The sequence below is a fragment of the Sebastes fasciatus genome, chromosome 6, assembly GCF_043250625.1.
Source record: "Sebastes fasciatus isolate fSebFas1 chromosome 6, fSebFas1.pri, whole genome shotgun sequence".
Taxonomy (NCBI): domain Eukaryota; kingdom Metazoa; phylum Chordata; class Actinopteri; order Perciformes; family Sebastidae; genus Sebastes; species Sebastes fasciatus.
Window position 1 is genome coordinate 32136238 of NC_133800.1, and position 20154 is coordinate 32156391.

Here is a 20154-nt window from a genome sequence, read left to right on the forward strand (position 1 = left end):
CGTAGTGTTTAACATTATTTATTCCTTTATTTCAATAAAATCAGTTTGAGGTCCTAATTAATGTTGACTAACTCTCCTATACAAAGCACAGAACAGATCAAGTGAAATGCAGTGGTGAACGTTGAACAGGTTCAGAGACACAAAACGAGACAAAGAGGTGACACGAGAGTCTCAAATTGCCGTCGGCCCTTTTACCAAACGGGACCTGAAAAATAGAGATTTAGGCAACTGAAGGTTCACAGTTTAAAACTGTTACTGAGGTCAAATGGTGGAATCAAAGTCAGCCCGCTCTATCTGAGAAAGATCAGCCTCTCTTTGTCTTTTCTGCTTGATTCTCTCCAGCTTTTATTGCATCCGTTTACAGAAAAGTAAAAGAAAAAACCTCTCTCCTAGCCTTGAAAGCATGCAACAAAACCACAATATACCAAAACAAGCACCCTCTAATAATCTTATTAATGTCTAAAAACCCAGAGTATAACCGAACAAAAACAACCTGACCACACATTCAACATAACAAGGTGCTTCAAATCTTATTTCAGAAAGAAAACAGTTAAGTTTAAGACACAAATGCTCTATTAAAAGTGCACTTTGTCTGGTTAAACTGCTCATAGACAGCCCATTATTTGGAGAACAGGAGTTTTTGCATAAATTACCTGCTGACAAGTCTGCTCTTTTTTGTGATTTGATAATATATATATGCTCAAAAGTTGGTTGTGGGAGCTGTAAGTAATGTAAAAGTAACCGAAACATAACAATGCTTGACTCTTTTAAAACTACAGTACTGGAGGTCTCGGAGGCGGGTTGGTGGTTTCAGAGATAAGGCCAACAAATGTGTGTATCTGTGTTCATACTGTATGTGTTTCTGTGTCGCTGAGTGCACCTTTGCAGTGTTTTCACTCTTTCTTCCTCTCCTCCTGTGTTGCTTTCTTTCCTCTCTTCCTCGTCCGTCCTCCCGCTGAATCTTTATGCCTCCAGCTCGAAACCCAAGCCGACTTTGTGTCCGCCGCCGTTCACGTTCTTCCCGTCGAGCTGACCTGAGAGGGTGATCTTCACTCCTGCAGGGAGGGAGAGGGTCACATTATGTATCAAGTAGTCATCACTATGCTATGTTGTGGACTGTTGGTACAAAATGAGTGAATGAATGAGCTAACCTGGCCTGAGGGTTTGTGTGTATCCAACTCCAACGAGGCAGGCGTTGTTAACTTTGGTCTGTGAGGAGAAACAAAACATCATTGAGGGGCGAGACAATCAGCATTCAGAGAGTAGATACTGTAGATGGGATCTGGGGTGCTGTTGCATCATTTATATAATACATATGGAAACATCAGCCTCAGGTCAACAACTGCAGAGGAGTTAGATGATGGCTTGAAAAGGGTCGTGTCAAGAGTTGGGGGAACTCTCATGAGATGTTTGAGGTTAGGCATTGATCTCAAATAGTAAAGATTAAGATTCCCATGCTAACACGCTAAACTAAGGTGGTAAACAGTAAACAAATATACTATAACAAATATAACATCAGCATGTTAACACAGCAGCTGTATGTCTCACAGAGATGCTAGCGTGGTCCGAGACTCTTTGTATTGTTTAAAGCAGTTTCTAGGATTTGTCCCTGTTTTCTGCACAAATTGGAATCTATAATTCCTAATTGTCACTGCTATAGTGATGAGGTTATTGTCATTTTACATGTTGACTCCATCACATTGTTAAGTCAGTTCTTACAGACAGGTAGGTGTCCTTATCCAGCTGGTATTTGGCTGCAATTCCAAAGCGTGTGTTGTTGCTGCCGGCTGTCCACGCCACGTTGACCGCCGTCTCCAAGTTGCTGTTCAGCTTCTGGTAAACGGAGCCGCCGAACTCTGTGCCGTTATAACTGAAATACACAAAAAGGTGGAGATTAGCAGGAGTGGATATTAGTCATCCTGAGGAAATGCTTCCTCATCCAAATGCACCACTTCCACTTCCTGCCTCTCTTTACTGCAACTCACATGTGGGTGTGAAGCTCTAAGTCACCCATCTTGTGTCCGAGGGCGAAGTTGTTCTGGGTCAGGTTGGATTTGGCCGTGTCAAAAGACAACTGGCAGCCGGCCATCCATTCGTTGTTGCCCAGCACGGCGGCGGCGTGGACGGTGGGACCGGCCATGTCGAAGTCCAGGTCGCAGCCAATATTTACAAAGTCACGCTTGTAGCCGGTCTTCAGTTTGGCACTCTTCTTCCTACACAAGGAAAGAAAAGGGGGAACAGTCATTTAGATTAGCATTGTTAATATGTTTAAATATACACATGTATTGATTTACTAATGGATTCACTTTGTTGTCAATTTATTGATTTAAAACTACTCAGCATGAACAGGATGGTTCTTACCCAGTGTTGGGAACAAATGATGCGTCCACAGCGAGCTTCAGGCCCTTAGCCAGCTACAGACGGATAAACAGACCATGAGTTAATATTCTATCTGAATGTGAACGTGTTGATGTTTTGAACATTGTTAAACAGGCTAGTAAAGTAAAATCCTGTCATATATCCCATCACCTGGTCCTCCATGGTGACCTCTGCAGTGAGAGTGTTGTCTGTGTTCCATTTCTGGTTGAAGGTGAGGCCCAGCTCAGACACTTTGTACTTGGTCTCCAGGTGGCCTCCGGACTTCCCCGTGTCGGTGTTGTTGGAGCCGGAGGTGGCGAACTCCTGCAGGACAGAGAGGGATGACGTGATGAAGGGGGAGGTGGAGATGAGAAGGTAAGAAGCAGAAAGACACACTGCCACATTAGAGCTCAACTACAGAAACTACAGGCAAAAGGGGAGAGAACTTTTCCTCTGCAACACAATCCCTCTCAGGTTTGCATTGCTGGTTATTTAAAGGAACACCTTTTTAAAGTGTGTAGGATTTGGTGGCATCTAGCGGTGTGGTTGCAGATTGCAACCAACTGAGAACCAATCCGCTCACTCCTCCCTTTCCAAGACTGTGGTAACGTGAGCCGCCGAGTGCAACACCATGGTAAAGCCGTTCACCTCGCTCGGAGGTGAACGGTACGTGTCCACAGGGGTGTTTTTTTTATCGTGAGGGATCGCCTCGCTTCCCAGCATTGGACGCTTAATGGGCTGCCACTAGACACAAGGCACCTGATTGGATGACCGCTTTCCCTCGTGGGCTGCTGCTCCCAGCTTTCAAACTGGAACCAACATGGCGGCTCGTTTGGAAACTTTCTTCACTTATATCACAAAAATAGTTCACCGAAATGTGTTTCTGAAAACATTTGATGTGAGACATAAGCCATGCAGTTGCTGAGTCTGTCTTTATTACGAATCGAAAACGGTTGGTTTAAAAGTTTCTTGAGAGTTTCCAGAGGTGGAGAGTTGCCTAGACCTCAAACAAACAGCTCAATGTAACGTGACGTACGGGACACGAACAGCGGTCTCCTGGATGAAAGCCTTGTGTTTGCCACCCGCCAGTCTCTTTCGCTCTTTAAACTACGTCACCAAACTCCCGGCGCAATTTCCCTGAGCGTTTAATATTGATGCGGATGGGTTTACATTGTAGTTAATGGAAAGCCCGTTGCGTCTTATACCGACGCTCAAGGGTGCCTTGTGCGTTGGTGCCAAACACCGACGGCTGTGACAAGGCGTCTGTATTTGACGCCCTGGGAATGAGAACGGGCTGCCTTATCATAATAACACAGCTCACGTTACTGCAGTTTCTCAAGCGTGTCGGAGAACTACGGTGGCCTTCAGTTAACGTAAAAAAACTAAAGGCTTTCTCTAGAGCCCGTGTTTGGTTTGTCCGTTCTGGGCTACTGTAGAAACATGGCAGACTACGTGAAGAGGACCCACTCGCTATGTCGATATGAAGGGCTCATTCTAAGCTAACGAAAACACAACAATTCTTAGTTTCAAGTGATTATACACTAATGAAAACATAGTTGTGAATATTATATTCCATTTCTGCTAATAGATCCCCCGAAATGTTACACACTGAAACTTTAAGAAGTAAAATGAGTTGGGAAACTGAACATAGAGGCGGGACAGGGTGGTTGTGATTGTTGCTGTTACGGCTGTAGCAGTTGGGATAAGAGGCATTTAGATGAGCTTCTACTGCTGCAAAGAAACACTTGACAGAAAGCCTGAACGCATCGTCTGCACACAAACAACTGGTATCACTGGCTTATCCTGCAGAGCACCTGTGTTTAATCATTACTTATGCATACACACACTCTCTCTCTTACCATCTGACAGGGACGTCCAAAGAAGAAGCAGGAAAAAGAGAAAAGAGAGGGGAGAAGTTAGGGAGAAGTTTAACATGCTTGATGGGAAAATGAAACACAGAGCAGAAACCTTTGAGTTTAGACACAGAGGGAATACATTTACAATGTTTTTTTCAATGAGGTAATTTGTGGCATGTGGGGAAACTCTGCATGCAAGTGCTCATTATGGTTTTACCATGGCAACGGGTTTATAGCAACTCAGACGCACAACATGTCTGGAGCAAAGTAAACACTCTGAAATGGAGTTCTTCTTTAATCATGATACAACTTGTTGTTTGCAGTAAAAGAGTGAGGTGTAAACTTGTTAATTTGCTGACGGAGTAGGTTACAATGAGACATGAAGTGCTGCAAGGCCGTGAGTCAACCGCTGAGAGAGAGGCCTGAACATGAAACTTAAACACATCAGGTTTAAAGACTGTAAAAACTTACAACACCATTCTGGGACTTGGTCTTAACGTCCAGCTTCACAACTCCATATCCTGGGAAAGAAAGGAAAATTAGGGAAATTCCCCAAAAAAAACAACAAAGGGTGGAAAAATAACACGACATCGTTCTGCTGCACAGCACGGCTCCAAAACAGCTGCAGCAAAAATAAACATTCAAAGTGACACAAACAAAATGTTCTCTAATATCAGTTGTTGTTTCAGAACAGCTTCACCCACAACACTTAAAACATAATCATATCAGTAGTATATGTTGAGTTACCAAAGCCCTTGCTGAAGATGTCCTTGGCAGCTTTCCCCAAGTCTGCGTATGGAGGAGGGACAGACATCGTGCCTGAGGAAACAGACATGCACATTATTAAAATAAGCACATATAAATACACACTTCACTGCATCAATTTGTCTAAAGGCATAATTAAAGGGATACTCCAGCAACTGAGTAATGCACTTCCATAAAGTTGGAGGACTCACAGGGGACAGATTGACGCAGCAGAGGCCGAAATATCCAGATTTCTTTGTCCCTAATGTAGGTCGTGCTCTAAAAATCCTGGATCCTGCTTTTCCTATAATGCAACTGCATAGCATCTTTTATTCCTTACCTCGTAAACACCCACATCTTTCATACTCCTCCAGTTTGAAAGACAGTCGTCCCCAACTTAACTTCATATGTACAATCAGTGGAATGTCTCTTTAAATCAAAATGCTCAAAGAAATGCTACAAACAACAACAAACTGAATAGAGAGCTGCAGGGATGATGTATTTTTGAAGGCCAACCATGAAGTTAGCATCGCCCTGGTTCCCTCGACAAAAAGACAACGGGATTGTTCCGTTGGGTTTTGGATTATTGCAGAAAATAATCTCTGTGGCAAACACACGTTTATGACACTTACATGTTTTGTTCAGCAAGATAATCTGCACAAATGAACATCACTTTTTATGATGTTTGAAGCGTGAATGCAATCACCAGAGGTAAAAAGCTATCGTTAAGCTACACCACAGTCGCACGAGTGCGAGTATACACAACGAGGCTGTAACGGCGGACGAGTCGGCGTGATGACGTTTAGTAGTCTCATTTAGCCACTTGTTAGTAACCACATTTTTTAAGACATATAAAGGCTTCAAAATTTCACGAATGGGGTATTTATTAATGCATTTATGTCGTAGAACAAAACGTTAAGTAAGGGATGATGTACAGCTAGCGGGTCAGTGTTGTGAAATAAACCCTGATGCCGCATGCCAATTGCCGGTGGACTCCAATGCGAAGGGGTTTCCTACACAACAATGACCTGCTAGCTGTACATTATCCCGCTTATTACACGGCTACTTACTTAAAAAATCAATAATTTGACACAAAAACATTCCGCCAGAGTCCGAGATCACAACTGCGCCCATAGCAACGGTCTGCTATACATAGCAACGGTCTGTTATACATAGCAACGGTCTGTTATACATAGCAACGGTCTGCTATAAAGAAATAAAAGACCGTAGAACGCCGTGATTGACCAATCAGAATCGAGTATTCAACAAAGCTGTGTAATAAAACTTCTTCAGCTTGTGTTAACCACAGACCTTATTTCAGGCATCTAACTAAAAACCCATTCATAAAACCCATTGACTTCCAGACAAGGGAACCGGAAGTGCTAAAATAACTAACTCATTTCCAGGCTTCATTCCTGCAGCACTCTATACCTCTAGCAAACACATGGAGCTCTGCACCTACGTAGAAGATAAGCAAAGCAACACAGAGAACACTTCAGGGCATAAACATATGTAAAGGTACTATAGTTGCTCACACACACACAAAGCATCACAGATAGCGTTTTCTAACAAATATTTGTCTAAGCTGGGAGATCGTCACCATCTGGAGGGAGGGGGCCTGTCTGGGTGACAAACAGCTCCTCTCCTCCCCCTCTATCGTCCATGTGAACCCTATTGATCTACTGGCAGCGGTCCATTAGCAAGCAGCGGATGTTGTTAAACTAATGCCACTGATTCTCTAAGAGGAGGGACTAGAAATATACATGAGCAAATCATTTAAAAGATCACAAAGCCATCCAACAGAGACCTTTTTTTATGCAAGACTTACTACTGTCTTCATCTCCATTATGCTGTGCTTGTGTAGGAAAAGAGATGTGATGTGTAAAGAAGAAAGATGCCAGCCAATGCAGTAGCTAAGCTAAGCAGAAGCAGGTTTGGTTAGTCAGCAACTACGAGTCCTGCACACCACTGCACTGCACCGGGCTTCAGACAGACATCAGGGTCCCCTGGCTCAGTGTGTGTGTGTGTGTGTGTGTGTGTGTGCACGCTCTTTGTGTGTTTAAAGAAGACATTTTTGCCAAGGTGACTTTTGCACAGGAGCATTTGGAATCACATGGTTTAATGTTTTACTAGTGACTCTCCTTCCTTCCTGTGCTTCTTTTTGTCCTGCTGCTCCTTCCACTATTAATCTCACCCATCATAGGTTTTCTGCAGAGGATGAGACTTTGCTCTGGGTAATGTTATCTCTATAAGATAATTTATTAATGATGCAGAAAATCTAAATGCCGTAAAAGATGAAAACTTCTCAGATATGCAAGTCTGGCCTCACGAGATTAATGTCACTGCAACCAAAGCTCAATCCAGGGACCCCGATGATGCATCCCCCCACCCCACTCACCATGTCCCTTGGGTGCGTTGTGCTGACACGATCCACAGTGGCCTTTGTTCTCGGCCTCTTTGCCTTTTCCTGTCTTGTCCTGCAGCACCTCATCCACTACTCCTTTCTCTGCCATGTCTCTTCAGAGGAGAGGAGAGGAGTGCAAGGAGGGAAAACTTTGGCAAGAAGTCCAGCACTGAGTGTGCACAATATGAGGCTTTGTCTGAGAGTGGCTGTGGATATTAGCATGTTTCTTTAGCATGCAGAGCTGGTGTCCTTTCTATGCAGAACATTATACCGTATGTTCACAGGGCAGCACATGATGAACGTGTGTACTTTGTGCATTTGAACATGATAAGGTGTGTGCACAGCCCTGAGAGATGGCATTTTTATCAGACAAAGAATACTGATTAGCTGCATGAAGGGTACAAAATGATCCATCCATCCATCTGCAACCGCTTATCCCGTTAGGGGTCGCGGGGGGGCTGGAGCCGATCCCAGCCGACATTGGGCGAAGGCAGGGTACACCCTGGACAGGTCGCCAGTCCATCGCAGGGCTGACACATAGACAGACAACCATTCACGCTCACACTCACACCTACGGGCAATTTAGAGTCCACAATTAACCTAACCTGCATGTCTTTGGACTGTGGGAGGAAACCGGAGTACCCGGAGAAAACCCACGCTAACACGGGGAGAACATGCAAACTCCACACAGAAAAGTCCCGGATTCGAACCTGCAACCCTCTAGCTGTGAGGCGCCAGTGCTAACCACTGCACCACCGTGCAGCCCCTGGTACAAAATGATGATCTGGTGAAATCCAGTAGCCTCTGTGCCCCTGACAAGGGCACAGGAAACACAGCACATCACACGGGTAAGAGCCTGTCCAGTAGTATTACATCAGCAGCACGTTAAAGCGGCTGTGATGCAACTTGATGTCAAAGTGTCATTTCACATCTCACGTGTCACCTATCGGCAAGATGAGCAGAGACTATGTGTACAGTAATCTCTCTTCAGATGTGCCTTTTCCACGTGGTGTGCTGCTTAAAGCCCCGCAAACCTGGTTTCAAATCATAAGTATTCTTTGATTATAACATAAAATATTCATGACTAAAGCAACAGCCAGATTAAAAGTTCAGAAACAGTCTAAGTTATTATTTATTAATCCTGCAATAACTGATTTTTTTAACCACTTGGGCGCAGCGGAAACGAAACACAACATCGACATATTATCTAGCGGTGTAAATCCCAATTTTCATTCTGATATGATATTTGCTGATGTCACAAAGTCTGTCACGATACAATTTAGATTTGATTGAATTCAGGGGCCTGCGATCAAAGCCCTAGTATTTACACATTCAGCAGTTACGGAGCAACATCGTCATTCATTTGGCCCCTTGTTTCTGGTCACCTGCTGAATGTTAAGTCCAGTATTCTTTCTCTTTTGGCTCTGATATTGGTCTCTACCAACTCCTCAGGGAAATATTTGGCTCTTGCACAACTGTCATCAGATTCTGATTAATTGCTAAACTCTTGTGACATCATCTTTTTTCTAACTAAGCCACTTAAAACCAGCGATAAAAACAAGGAACAGAAAGACAACAAATATAGAAATCTCTCAAATGAAATAACCAAATTTGATCAAAATTGTAGTAAGAAACAGATTTTTAGGGCCTTTTAAGATGACACCTGACCATAAATCACTGTATGTGTCATGAAGTCCTGTCTCTGCTGTCTCAGTCTCCATTCCTCAAACGGTAAGCAAATGTGTGCCAGCTGACCTGCATTTTGCTGACCACGTGTAAAAGTTCTGGAACGTCTTTGTCACTTCACCACGCAGTCCATTTTTGACCCTTTCCTTCCTGACCTCCACCGCTCTCCGTCTCGACACGCTGCTCTAAATTTAGCCCAGGTGAACCCAACACTACAACACATGTGACTGGAGTTTCAGCATGTGTCCTCCACCTCCAGGTTCAGCCTAATAAAGCCCCTAGGAAAACAGATTTATTTGTCTGTATTGTACCTCCATTCTGTATGTATATACAAACACACTCCTGCCACTCATCTTAACCCTTTCATGAGCTGCAACCTGAGCTCAAAGGTCAATATGACCGAGTAATAAACAGCAGCGACCACACAAACAACAAGATGGTGGTTGTCAACAGTCAAAAACAGACAATTAATATCTTTAAAACAGAGTCTGCATTTTGCCAATTAGCTGTTTTCCATGTTGGTCTAACATGGATAACACTGTTTTATGTGCTTGTAGTAATTTAGTCTTGACACATTATTACTTGCGTACAAAAAAGCAGTTTGATTTCACATTTTGTGACATATTTTGATCTTATATATTAGAGACCTGCTCATTAAAATCAGGTACAGCTGTTAATATGTTATAAATACACAGCAAAATTAGTGTTGATTGCCAAATTTTTGGCTAGAATTATTTTAAATTGATTGATTGGAGAGCTGTTGGTCCTCTCACAGAGCAGTAGTGTGTTACATTAACTGTGATTCATATAAACAGACGGCTACTCTTGATTCTGACTATCTATAATTATCATTATTGAGAAATCTGTTAAGTTATTCTTTAAATATTCAATTCCTCTGTCTATGAAATGTCAGAAATAACAGCAAACTGATCAATTAATGTATCAAACTCAGGTGTTGAATTAATATAAATTGGAGAAAAGACACCAACTTCTTGTAATTGTGAAGGTGAAGTCAGTGTTTTGGATGTTTTTATTTAATAAATGTCTAATCAATCATGAACATTGGTTATTCACCTGCTTTACTATTTAAACAACTTTAGCAATAATTTTGACATTAATCGATAGTTGAAGAACAGCAAGAACAAAAAAACTATAAAATAGTGTAAAAAGGCGGTTACCCAACACTGGCCGACCCTTCAGATAAGGTGAAACCAAGTGTGTGTGTGTCATATATAACGTGGGGAATGTGTGTGTGTGTGAGATAAGGTCAAGTGCAGTCAAGTTACACCAAGACAATTTATAGCTTGAATGTAAAGAGCGTGAGGTAGTGAAGAAATTGTTCAGCGTGCATCTGGTGTGTTTCAGTGTGTGTAATGACAACAGTTCAGACTGATGTGTGTAAACACTTGTTGACCAGTGTGATTGGTTCACGGCCGGCTCTATAGCCCCTTTTGGTGCCCTGGGAAGCGGCGTTCTAGGTTAGGGGTTCAACCCTCCAGAACGCTAACCCTAGCCCCGTAAACCGCAACACACATTAGACATCACAATGGTTTTAAGACCAAATTAAGATTTTTTTATTTTCATAATTAACTGTATTTATTATAATATAAATAAAAAAATTGTCACTGATATTTTTGGCTTAAAAGTGTTTAGTCCGTTTCACTACAACGAGAGTTACAAGCGTGGAAAGTGTATTTTTTTCTATTTATTTATTTATTTGTTTATTTGTTACCTTAATGCAGAAAATGAAAAAGGGCGCCCACTGGCATTTATTTATTTGTTCATTTGTTACCTCAATGCAGAAAATGAGGAAGGGCGCCCACTGGCATTTTATTATTTTTTTGTGTGTGTGTGTGGCGCCCTAGGCGACCGCCTATGCCTTAAGCCAGCCCTGGATTAGGTCTCTTAGTAATGAGTGTTTTTCAGCTGTGAGACAGTCTGGCACAGGAGAGCAACGTTCTTAAAAAGCAAATAAATTACCATAATGTCCCCCAATATCTTATATTAAAAAATATCTATACTTTAAAAAAAGTTAAAAACTGTTAAATTTATGTTTAAACTTTGCTCACTTATTCCTCGAAGCTGAGCATGATGTTTAATTCTCTTAATAAATAGCCTACTCAGTGTGGGTCACCACTCTGTGTCTAATGTGTAATTACATAGGAAGGGGCGTGGGTAAAGGTGGATAACGGTCCTGGTTGTGTATCTGTTCATGGACTTTGAACAGCCAGATAAAACGTTTTAAAACCAGATTTAAGGCATCACGTCGTGCTGTTTGTCCCATAAAGCCTCTCCAGTCTCCCATCAGAGTATTATTATGTGCCAGATGCGTCCACTTCTGGTTCCCATTGTTCCATAATAAGACGTCTGTTGTCTGCAGGAGGGGGTTACCATCACTGCGACAGCTGACTTTTTAAAACACTAAAATCTTCTTTACATCTGTTCCATGCTGGATTTTGCACCAGAATGGTCAAATATTCTACTTTATTATAACATTTACAGAGAATAAGATCCTCTGTCGCCATCACGTTATGCAAAATAGGCGACATTTTAGTCAGTAAAACTCCATTTATGGAGATTAGTTTTCAGGTAGATTATAGTTTGCACTCTCTAATGTGGCACATACAGGCCTGGACTGGCATTAAAACCCTGCATGCTGCTGCTGCTGCTGCACACACACCTCTTTATGTGTGACTCATTTCTCCCTGACAGTCAACTAACAACAGCTCAATCACCATGCAGATAAACACACATAACAGAATACGTTTTAGATAGAATAACAATATGCTAAAGTCAGTTTTCTTACCTTTGTGTGTGTCGCAGCGTGCAGAGTTATAGTTGTTGTTAGCAGCAGCAGCAGCAGCAGGACACAGTGAAGGAGAAACAGAGACAGAGAGAGACTCACTGGGCAGGCGCGACTCAGACCTCCGGCCGGAGGGCGGGGCCCTGCTGCAATAAAAACTTATCAAACACTAAACTGTTCATAAATGATGACACTTGTACATTGTGAAAAAATGTGGTGCTCGGGGGGGTGTTTAATTTTGGATCAACCCATCTGACCAATATTATCACTCCAATAGTCATATAAAATGGTTTCTAGTTTTGTTTATGTATTTATTTATTTTAAATTTTAAAAAATTAAATAAATAAATATACATATATATTTATTTTTTATTTATTTTTTATATTTATATATATATATATTAAAAACAAAAACAAAACAAAACAATATATATATATATATATATATATATATTTATAAATAAAAAAATAAATATATACATATTATTTTTGATTTAAAAAATAAAAAATAAATAAATATATATATATTTGCATTATTTTTTTTAATTTATATATATATATATATAAATAAATAAATATATATATATATTTTTTTTTTTTTACATAAAACAAAATTAACTAAATAAATAAATATATATATTTATTTGTATATTTATATATATAAAAATTGATTATTTAATTAGATTAATTAGATTTATTTAATTGATATTTTATATTTATATATATATATATATATATAAATATGTATATAAAAAATATATAAATATATATATATATATTTTTTTTTTTTATACACACAACTGTTCATGCCAGGGGTATATACATATTATACATATATTATACATATACATATAAAAATTCAGGCATTGTAAGCATATTTTTCATATTCCTGTGTTGCTGCAATTTAAATTATCATTGAAACATTTATACTTTCTAAACAAACTTCATTTTAGTGACAATTTGTGGAACAATCGGCTTGATAACATTGTTGATGTAGAAAAATGCATCAGAGTTATAGGCTTTATCTCATAATATTTTATAGATATATATTTATATGAATAGTCTACCGTAACAAAACTAGAAACTTAAAAAGACATATCAGAATTGATGTTAAATATTCTTGTAAGTTCTGTGAATTAGAAGAAGAAACAATATGTTATTTGTTCTATCAATGTATGTATACCAGAATATTGGCAAAAGGACATTCTTATACTCTCATATTCATATTCCATACTCTCTATAAAAATATATCTGTTTATATCACAATACATTTTCATCGTTCCATAAGACATTTATCAAACACGTAGTAGTTGTTTTGTATTTTTATTTTATTTTATTTATTGTATTTTATTTTATTTTATTTTATTTTATTTTATTTTATTTTATTTTATTTTATTTTATTTTATTTTTATTTTATTTTATTTAAATTTTATGTTTTTTATTGTGGTGCCATATTTTCTCAATTCTTGATAAAAATGTTCAAAATTAGGTTTGAAGTCTGCCCATCTCTTCTTGTGAATGTGTGGAATTTTTTCCCAAAACTGAATTAACTGTACAAAAAACACAATATCTTTTTCCTTCACATTACCTTCAAAACACATAAAAATGTCCTTTTCCTGAAATTAAATTGTTTGCCCAGTTTTCTTAAATAATGTTCAGCATCCACCCAAAATATTCTGGTATACATACATTGATAGAACAAATGACATATTGTGTCTTATTCTAATTCACATAAAGTAGAATATTCAATATCAATTCTGAAATGTCTTTTTTTGATTTCTAGTTTTATTATGGTAGACTATTCATATAAATATATATATATAAAATATTATGAGATTAGGCCTGTTACCTTGATGCATTCTTCTCATCAACTGTATCTAGCCTACTTGTTCCACAAATTGTCACTAAAATGAAGCTTGTTTAGAAAGTATACATATTTCAAATAAATAATTTAAATTGCAGCAACACAGGAATATGAGAAATATGCTTACAATGTCGGAATTTTATTATATATATATAAAATAGTATAGCCAATGCTCAATTGTGGAAATGCTGCATTAGTTTTGGTGTAATGAGACTCTGACACCACTGGGGGGCTATGACCTCTAGCTATGTCCATGGTTCAGAGGGTGTATATGCCCTGGTTGAAGCCTGTCAGGCAAACCTTAATCTCAGAATGAGTACAGTGTAGGCTACCTCTCCAGCACGCTCCAGCAATCGAATAGTTCTATTTCAATTCAGGGTTGGAATAGTTATGATTAGAACAATAGCTGGGGTTTGAGCCTGGTTGCATTTGAATTAGGAGGTGCACCTGAAAGGCAATGCTGTGGGATTTTAACATCTTGCTCCCAGACAGGATTAGAATAGAAATACACCTGCTAGAACTCGACACTGCAGGTTAGCACAGGAAAACACCGGTTTGACAAGACAATTACCCAATAAATCATGAGGTGTGAGTCACGTATTAGGCCTAAGTATTATAATTATTGATTTTATTTGTATTATTATTATAATTATCAGCCAATTATCACCTTTACTATCAAAAGAGCCATTTCAGGCAAAAAAAACAACAAAAACAAATCTGTCTGGAGCTGCAAAACATTTGAGCCTTGTGATGAAGGTACCACAGTTTATAGTCTAAGTATATAGTATATAAGTCTAATGCAGTGAGGCCCAGTTAGAGCCACATTGAGGGAAAAAAATCTGATATTTCCAGAATAAAGTCATAATATTATGAGAAAAAAGTCAGAACTTTACGAGAAAAAAAGTCGTAATATTACGAGAATAAAGTCATAACTTTACGAGAAAAAAGTCGTAATATTACGAGAATAAAGTCATAAATTAACTAGAAAAAAAGTTGTAATATTACGAGAATAAAGTAATAAATTAACGAGAATAAGAGTCATAATATTACGAGAATAAAGTCATAACTTTACGAGAAAAAAATAAAATAACACGTAAAATTACTACTTTATAATATTATGACTTTATTCTCATAATATTAAGTTTTTTTTCTCGTAAACTTCTGACTTTATTCTCGGAATATTAAGACTTTTTTTTGTAAACTTCTGACTTTATTCTCGGAATATTAAGACTTTTTTCTCGTAAATTTATCACTTTATTCTTGTAATCTCAGATTTTTTATTTATTTATTTATTTATTTATTTTTAAACCCTAACTCACAAAAAACAGTTATTCATTTCCATGTTTATAAATCCACAGGGAGCCACTGGAGAGGAACTAAAGAGCAGCAGGTGGCTGACCCCTGGTTTTGGAGGATCGTTTCTCTTCTATCAGGTCTAGATCTGTGTGCGGCTGCTCCGTTGCCATGGTGAGGAATACTGCAACAAGCGGCGTCATCAGTCTGCATCAGTCAACTGATAAACAACACGACACATTACAGGTACAATAATTAATATCATTACGTTATACTACTTAACCGGTTACAGTAGTTTTGTTGACGTGGAAATATTCTTCACTAAACGCATATTTGTACTTAATTTCTGAGGAGGAATACGTCGAAAGAGCCCTTGTTGTTGTTGTTGTTGTTGTTGTTATTGTTAGCTAATCAACAATAGCTATAGATAGACAGCGTTATGTAACATTAGCAAGCTGGATGAACAGGGGTTTCATAGCTATAATCTCAATAAATGGTTGATTGACTGATTAATTAATTCATTCATTCATTCATTCATTTAATCCAAGTGGAGCCTTTAACACACCACGCGCACTGACTGCTGATTGAAACATAAACTTAAAGCAACAACACTTCTGCATAGTCTTTTTAATTCAGTCTGTGATTTGGCTAATAAGCCTCAAGTAAATACAGTTATTACACCACCTGCAGGCCTAAGTAAAGCATTGGTTATCTACTATATTGCTTGGCAGAATATTTTTGGTATCATTGGGCAAAAATTCCATAATAACCTTTCTCACATATGTTTGGAGTGCTCCTCCGGATCAATGCAATTAAAAAAAAAAAAACTGTGTATAAATAGTGTAGCTATTTCATTAATAAAAATAATAATAATTATTGCACAAGTATGAGGTATTTACTGTTTGACAGAGTTTAGAGTTCTTATGGCCCAGGGAAAGAAACTGTTTGTGAGTCTGGTGGTGCGAATTCTGTTGGACCTGTAGCACCTGCTGGAGGGCAACAGGTTAAATAGGTGTTGTGCTGGGTGGGAGCGTTCCTATTGAGCGTTCCTATTGGCTGTGCTCCGGCTGGTGGGCGGTGCTTGGTATTTTCTAAACTGATCTCAACATGGCTGCCGGGTCAAAAACGTTCTCATTTTACAGCTAAACAGTACACTACAAGATGTTTATGAAAACATTTTATGCGAGAAATAGGTATTACAGTACCAGAATATTGATTCATATTTGATCAGCGCTGCCTAGTTTGACCGTTTGATCGGAGTTGGCGAGTGATCGACAGCTGCTCAGAGACGGCAAGGCTCCAGCTCGGCTCTGATTAGTTGTTTTCCTCCGGTCTGTGAAATCTTGCAGATGGCGTTAGGAGCACCGGAGGACACAGAGGCACATGACTTTTTTCAGATTATCTGTGTCCTGCACTACAGTCAGGATATAGCGATCATTTTTGTAAAAATAGTTTTTCTAATCATATTTGCTCCAATTCTAAGCACTGAAACTTTAAGTAACATTAACCAGTCAACGGCTTATCATTGTGAAAAAAAATTATGTTTATATTTGACTGTTTGTTTGTTTTACAATCTACAGCTTCAGATGTGTGAGGGACCTTCATCAATATCTGGGCCAATCCCTCCGGATCCTTCTCTGTTTCCTCAGTACTACAAACGACCTGCTTCAGGTTAGATGCAGCCTGCTATATTAAAGTTAACCTTTAAACAGTCTGTGTTATTTTCCAGTGATTTTGGACAGCAAAGTGAATATCTATAAGCTTAAGATTCACATCAACACGACTTGAATTGTCATAGTCATTTGACATCCGAGTTATTGACATCCATGAGTGCTTATAATAAATGAGGCCCAAGATCCATCACATGCAGGAAACCCAAACATTGCCCACGGGTGACCTTGTCTAGTTTTTCTTTCCTTCTCCAGCTCGTGGCCGTTTAGAGGGAAACCATGATGGGACTTTGGCCCTGCTCTCAGGGCCACTCGCTCCAGATCCTGTGTTGTACCCCGGCTTCTACAGTGCTCGTACCCCAGCACATCCTCCCCGTATCGGCCCTAATGCCACCCACATTCTGGAACGAGCACAGAGAGGAGTAATGGGGGAACTACTCAAACTAGATGGCATCGCTATCACCCCTGTTCCCAAACAGAGTAAGTGCAACTGATTTTTCAGGTCTGTAAATTTGTGCTATGCAAAAAAGAGCAGTTCTGTTTTTGTCTTGAAGGATGGTATCAGTTCAAGTATCTTATTATTTCTAGTTTTTACATGTTTGATTTGTTGTAGCAAGAGAGATGATTGAGCACACTAACTGCATATAGAAATTAATAAGTAATTGAGACAACCTTTGTGATTCTTGACCCTCAGAACAGCGGCCACATGACTTTGGTAAAGAGAACGTGCGTCGGCTCAGGGAGATCCAGAGACGCTGCAAAGAGCAGGAGGCTGAGAGAGCACAGTCTCGTCCGGCTCCCGTCAAAGCTCTTTGGACCTCCTCCAAATACGAGAACGTCTCATCCAGGGTGATGGTCCAGCTACAGGTAAGGAGCATGTCTGCAAAAGATTCAAGTCCTTGAGTTATGGGATGGCTTTTAATCCAGTCTCTCTCCTGCAGGTTTCTAGTCCAACTGCGAAACCACAGTGTCAAAACTTTCTGAGGGGCCACTCTACTGCCCCGCCAAGACCACACTCCAAAACCTCTCCTGTAGCTTTGCGACGCCCGGCCTCCTGCAACTCCATACAGGACCTGAACTTACAAGTGAGAACTGCTAATAAATGTTTATTTATGCACACACATTATCAGACAATAAGAGGTATAATATATTGATTTTGACAAGAGAAGAGTATAACTGACAACTCTTGTATTTAGCTCCAAAAGTATTTATAAAACAAATAACATGAATGTGCATTTTGCTCAATTTGATGTTTATCTGCAATATTTTCTTTTTGTTTTATAGAGGATCTATTATGCTTATTTTCAAGTACATACTTTTTTGGGTTTCTACTAGAAAAACTTTATTTTTCTGATACCAGCTGTGCTGCAGCACCTCTTTTCACCCTCTGTCTGAAACACTCTGTTTAATCTCCTGCCAAACTAGCCGTTATGCAAATGTGTTAGTTGGTGACATCACCACGTTACAAAAGAAAAGGCAGGATTTCAATCAAGGCGTTTCAGGCAGTTCAGGAGAAGTGTTTGTGTGGGGGATAGTAACTCCCTTTGGCGTAGATGTTGGGCTTTGTAACTTTGCAGACCTTTTACATGCACAAAAAAAACTATATAAAACACTAAAGGAAAGGGAAAAAGCACAAAAGCATAATAGGTCCCCTTTAATTCTATCCATTGTTGTATGTGGATACAGTTACAGGTGCAAGGCCAGGCGATAGACTTCATAAAACATAATGCCCGGTCTGCTGGAAGAACTGTGCTGCGTCGGTCCCAGTCACTGACCAACCTTAAAGATAAGCCGATTCCCAGTGCAGTCAAGGGGCAGGTGCCTCAGTAGTGAGTATTCTCATACCATATCCTACCTCCTTACCTTACAATCATAATCAATTTGGTAAAAACACATGATTCTTACTGCTGTTGCTCATTTCTGTTCTCCCTCTCATTGACACTTAAACTCACTCAGTCTTGAGGAAAGGAAGGAGCAGTGGCTTAAAGAGGCGGAGGAGAGAAGGAGGAACGCACCTGATCCTGCAGCTCCAGCTGGTCACACCCTGATGCCTGAGAGTGAGAGGCAGGAGATGCTGAAATCCCTCAAAGATGGTATGTCTCTTTTGCACTTTATCTCTGCCCTTATATCAATGATAGCAACATTACATGTATAATGAATATTTGCTTCTCTAATTCTGCTGATTTTGTTTCCTCAGCCCATCGCTCCTTTGTGGCCAAGCTGCTGTCGCTCCCTCTCAAAGCTGACAGTCTGAGTGTTCGCTCACGTCGGGCTCATCTTGATTGTAAACTTTCTGAAATTGAAGAGGCCATTAAAATATTCTCCAGGGACAAAGTTTATGTGAAAATAGATTCCTAACACATAAGGAGTGATGAGGAGGAGAGAGAAGGAAGAGGAGTAGATTGTCCTGTAAATACACTGCTTTATCGAGATTCATTTTTAATTTTGTAGTTGCATTATGTAACATAACGCTGAACCTTGTAAAATAGATGCTTATTTTAATCATCATCATTCATTATAATTTATTATAAACTGAGTAATTATTACACAAAGTCAACCACTGATTATCAGTAGGGCTGTCCCGAATACCAGTTTTTGGGGCTTTGAAGCTTTGGTGAGAAATATTCAAAGGTATTCAAAGCTCTACTGTAAACACATTCACCTCTACACATAACAAACAGCGATATCCGTCTGAGAATAACTGATAATAATTAATGTTGAATATAAATAATGCTGTGGGATTATTCCTTATTTCATGGGCTATTTGGGGATTTATACATTATTATTACATACTTATATATATAAAAAACTAAAAACGAAGCATTTGAATACTGATTTGGAGGTAAATTACCATGGCAACGGTCGAAGCTTCAAACCTTTGGCAGGTTCAGCCGTAATTATCAGTTACGAAAAGAACAATATACACGCTACTGAATAATATGCAGTTTTTTTCTCTTGGAGGAAAAAATAAGCAGATGCACTGTAAACTGAACAGTAAAAACTGTTAGCTCCTAAAACCTGCTTGATGTCTTTTGTTTTGTCTTTGTGTAAAACTGGCTGGTGGTTTGTAATAATTCATATTTTTGTGAAGTCACTGTCAAATCAGTCAAGTCAAATATGTATATTTTTGGGTATTAAAACGTACAATGCAGTACACAGTTTGTACACAGTCAGTATGTTACAGAGTAATTATATTTATTTTAACTATTACTTGACAAAATCAATGTCACATCTCTGATTATGTATGACAGTACCCAGGTGTTATCAGTGTGGGGGGGAGTCATGAAACATGGCGAGCAGACTGTCCAAAGAGAAAGAAAGAGATGGAGGCCATGAAGATCAGGTCCAAGAGCAGGCTAAATTATGTGAAGCAGCTAGGAAAGGAAAGATTCAAGAAGTAACAAATCAGGTAGGAAGCATGACGAATATTGTTTGTGTAAGGTTAAGTTGCTAGCATTTCTGCTAGGATATATTATG

At 39.2% G+C, this 20154-nt stretch overlaps 2 protein-coding genes across 3 annotated transcripts; one reads left to right on the top strand and one right to left on the bottom strand.

Moving 5' to 3' along the window:
- Window positions 1-2: 2 nt before the first annotated feature.
- Window positions 3-11996, bottom strand: vdac3 (voltage-dependent anion channel 3). 2 transcript variants are annotated; one of them, XM_074639302.1, is made up of 10 exons: window positions 11855-11990; window positions 7357-7475; window positions 4962-5033; window positions 4686-4735; window positions 2530-2682; window positions 2362-2414; window positions 1986-2213; window positions 1720-1870; window positions 1152-1209; window positions 3-1055 (listed from the first exon to the last, which is right to left on the bottom strand). In XM_074639302.1, the coding sequence occupies exons 2-10, from the start codon at window positions 7469-7471 to the stop codon at window positions 964-966; spliced, it is 972 nt and encodes a 323-aa protein (XP_074495403.1). In that variant the 5' UTR covers window positions 7472-7475; window positions 11855-11990; the 3' UTR covers window positions 3-963. The 2 variants fall into 2 exon arrangements, with proteins under 2 accessions (XP_074495403.1, XP_074495404.1); XM_074639303.1 differs by lacking the exon at window positions 7357-7475 and having other exon boundaries at window positions 11855-11996.
- A 3107-nt stretch (window positions 11997-15103) lies between these two features.
- Window positions 15104-19694, top strand: enkd1 (enkurin domain containing 1). The gene is made up of 8 exons (XM_074639304.1): window positions 15104-15253; window positions 16588-16678; window positions 16933-17157; window positions 17372-17544; window positions 17619-17762; window positions 18364-18506; window positions 18634-18770; window positions 18875-19694. Exons 1-8 carry the CDS (start codon window positions 15179-15181, stop codon window positions 19033-19035), a joined length of 1149 nt encoding a protein of 382 aa, XP_074495405.1. The 5' UTR covers window positions 15104-15178; the 3' UTR covers window positions 19036-19694.
- Window positions 19695-20154: the final 460 nt, after the last annotated feature.

Excerpts from the sequence above, each read along its gene's own strand:
- vdac3 (XM_074639302.1), bottom strand. The coding sequence starts at position 7,471 with ATGGCAGAGAAAGGAGTAGTGGATGAGGTGCTGCAGGACAAGACAGGA. Across the intron at positions 4,736-4,961 it reads CATCTTCAGCAAGGGCTTTG|GATATGGAGTTGTGAAGCTG; the intron begins GTAACTCAACAT and ends TTTCTTTCCCAG. Across the intron at positions 2,415-2,529 it reads AGGTCACCATGGAGGACCAG|CTGGCTAAGGGCCTGAAGCT; the intron begins GTGATGGGATAT and ends ATCCGTCTGTAG.
- enkd1 (XM_074639304.1), top strand. The coding sequence starts at position 15,179 with ATGGTGAGGAATACTGCAACAAGCGGCGTCATCAGTCTGCATCAGTCA. Across the intron at positions 17,545-17,618 it reads GGGTGATGGTCCAGCTACAG|GTTTCTAGTCCAACTGCGAA; the intron begins GTAAGGAGCATG and ends TCTCTCCTGCAG. Across the intron at positions 18,507-18,633 it reads AAGGGGCAGGTGCCTCAGTA|TCTTGAGGAAAGGAAGGAGC; the intron begins GTGAGTATTCTC and ends AAACTCACTCAG.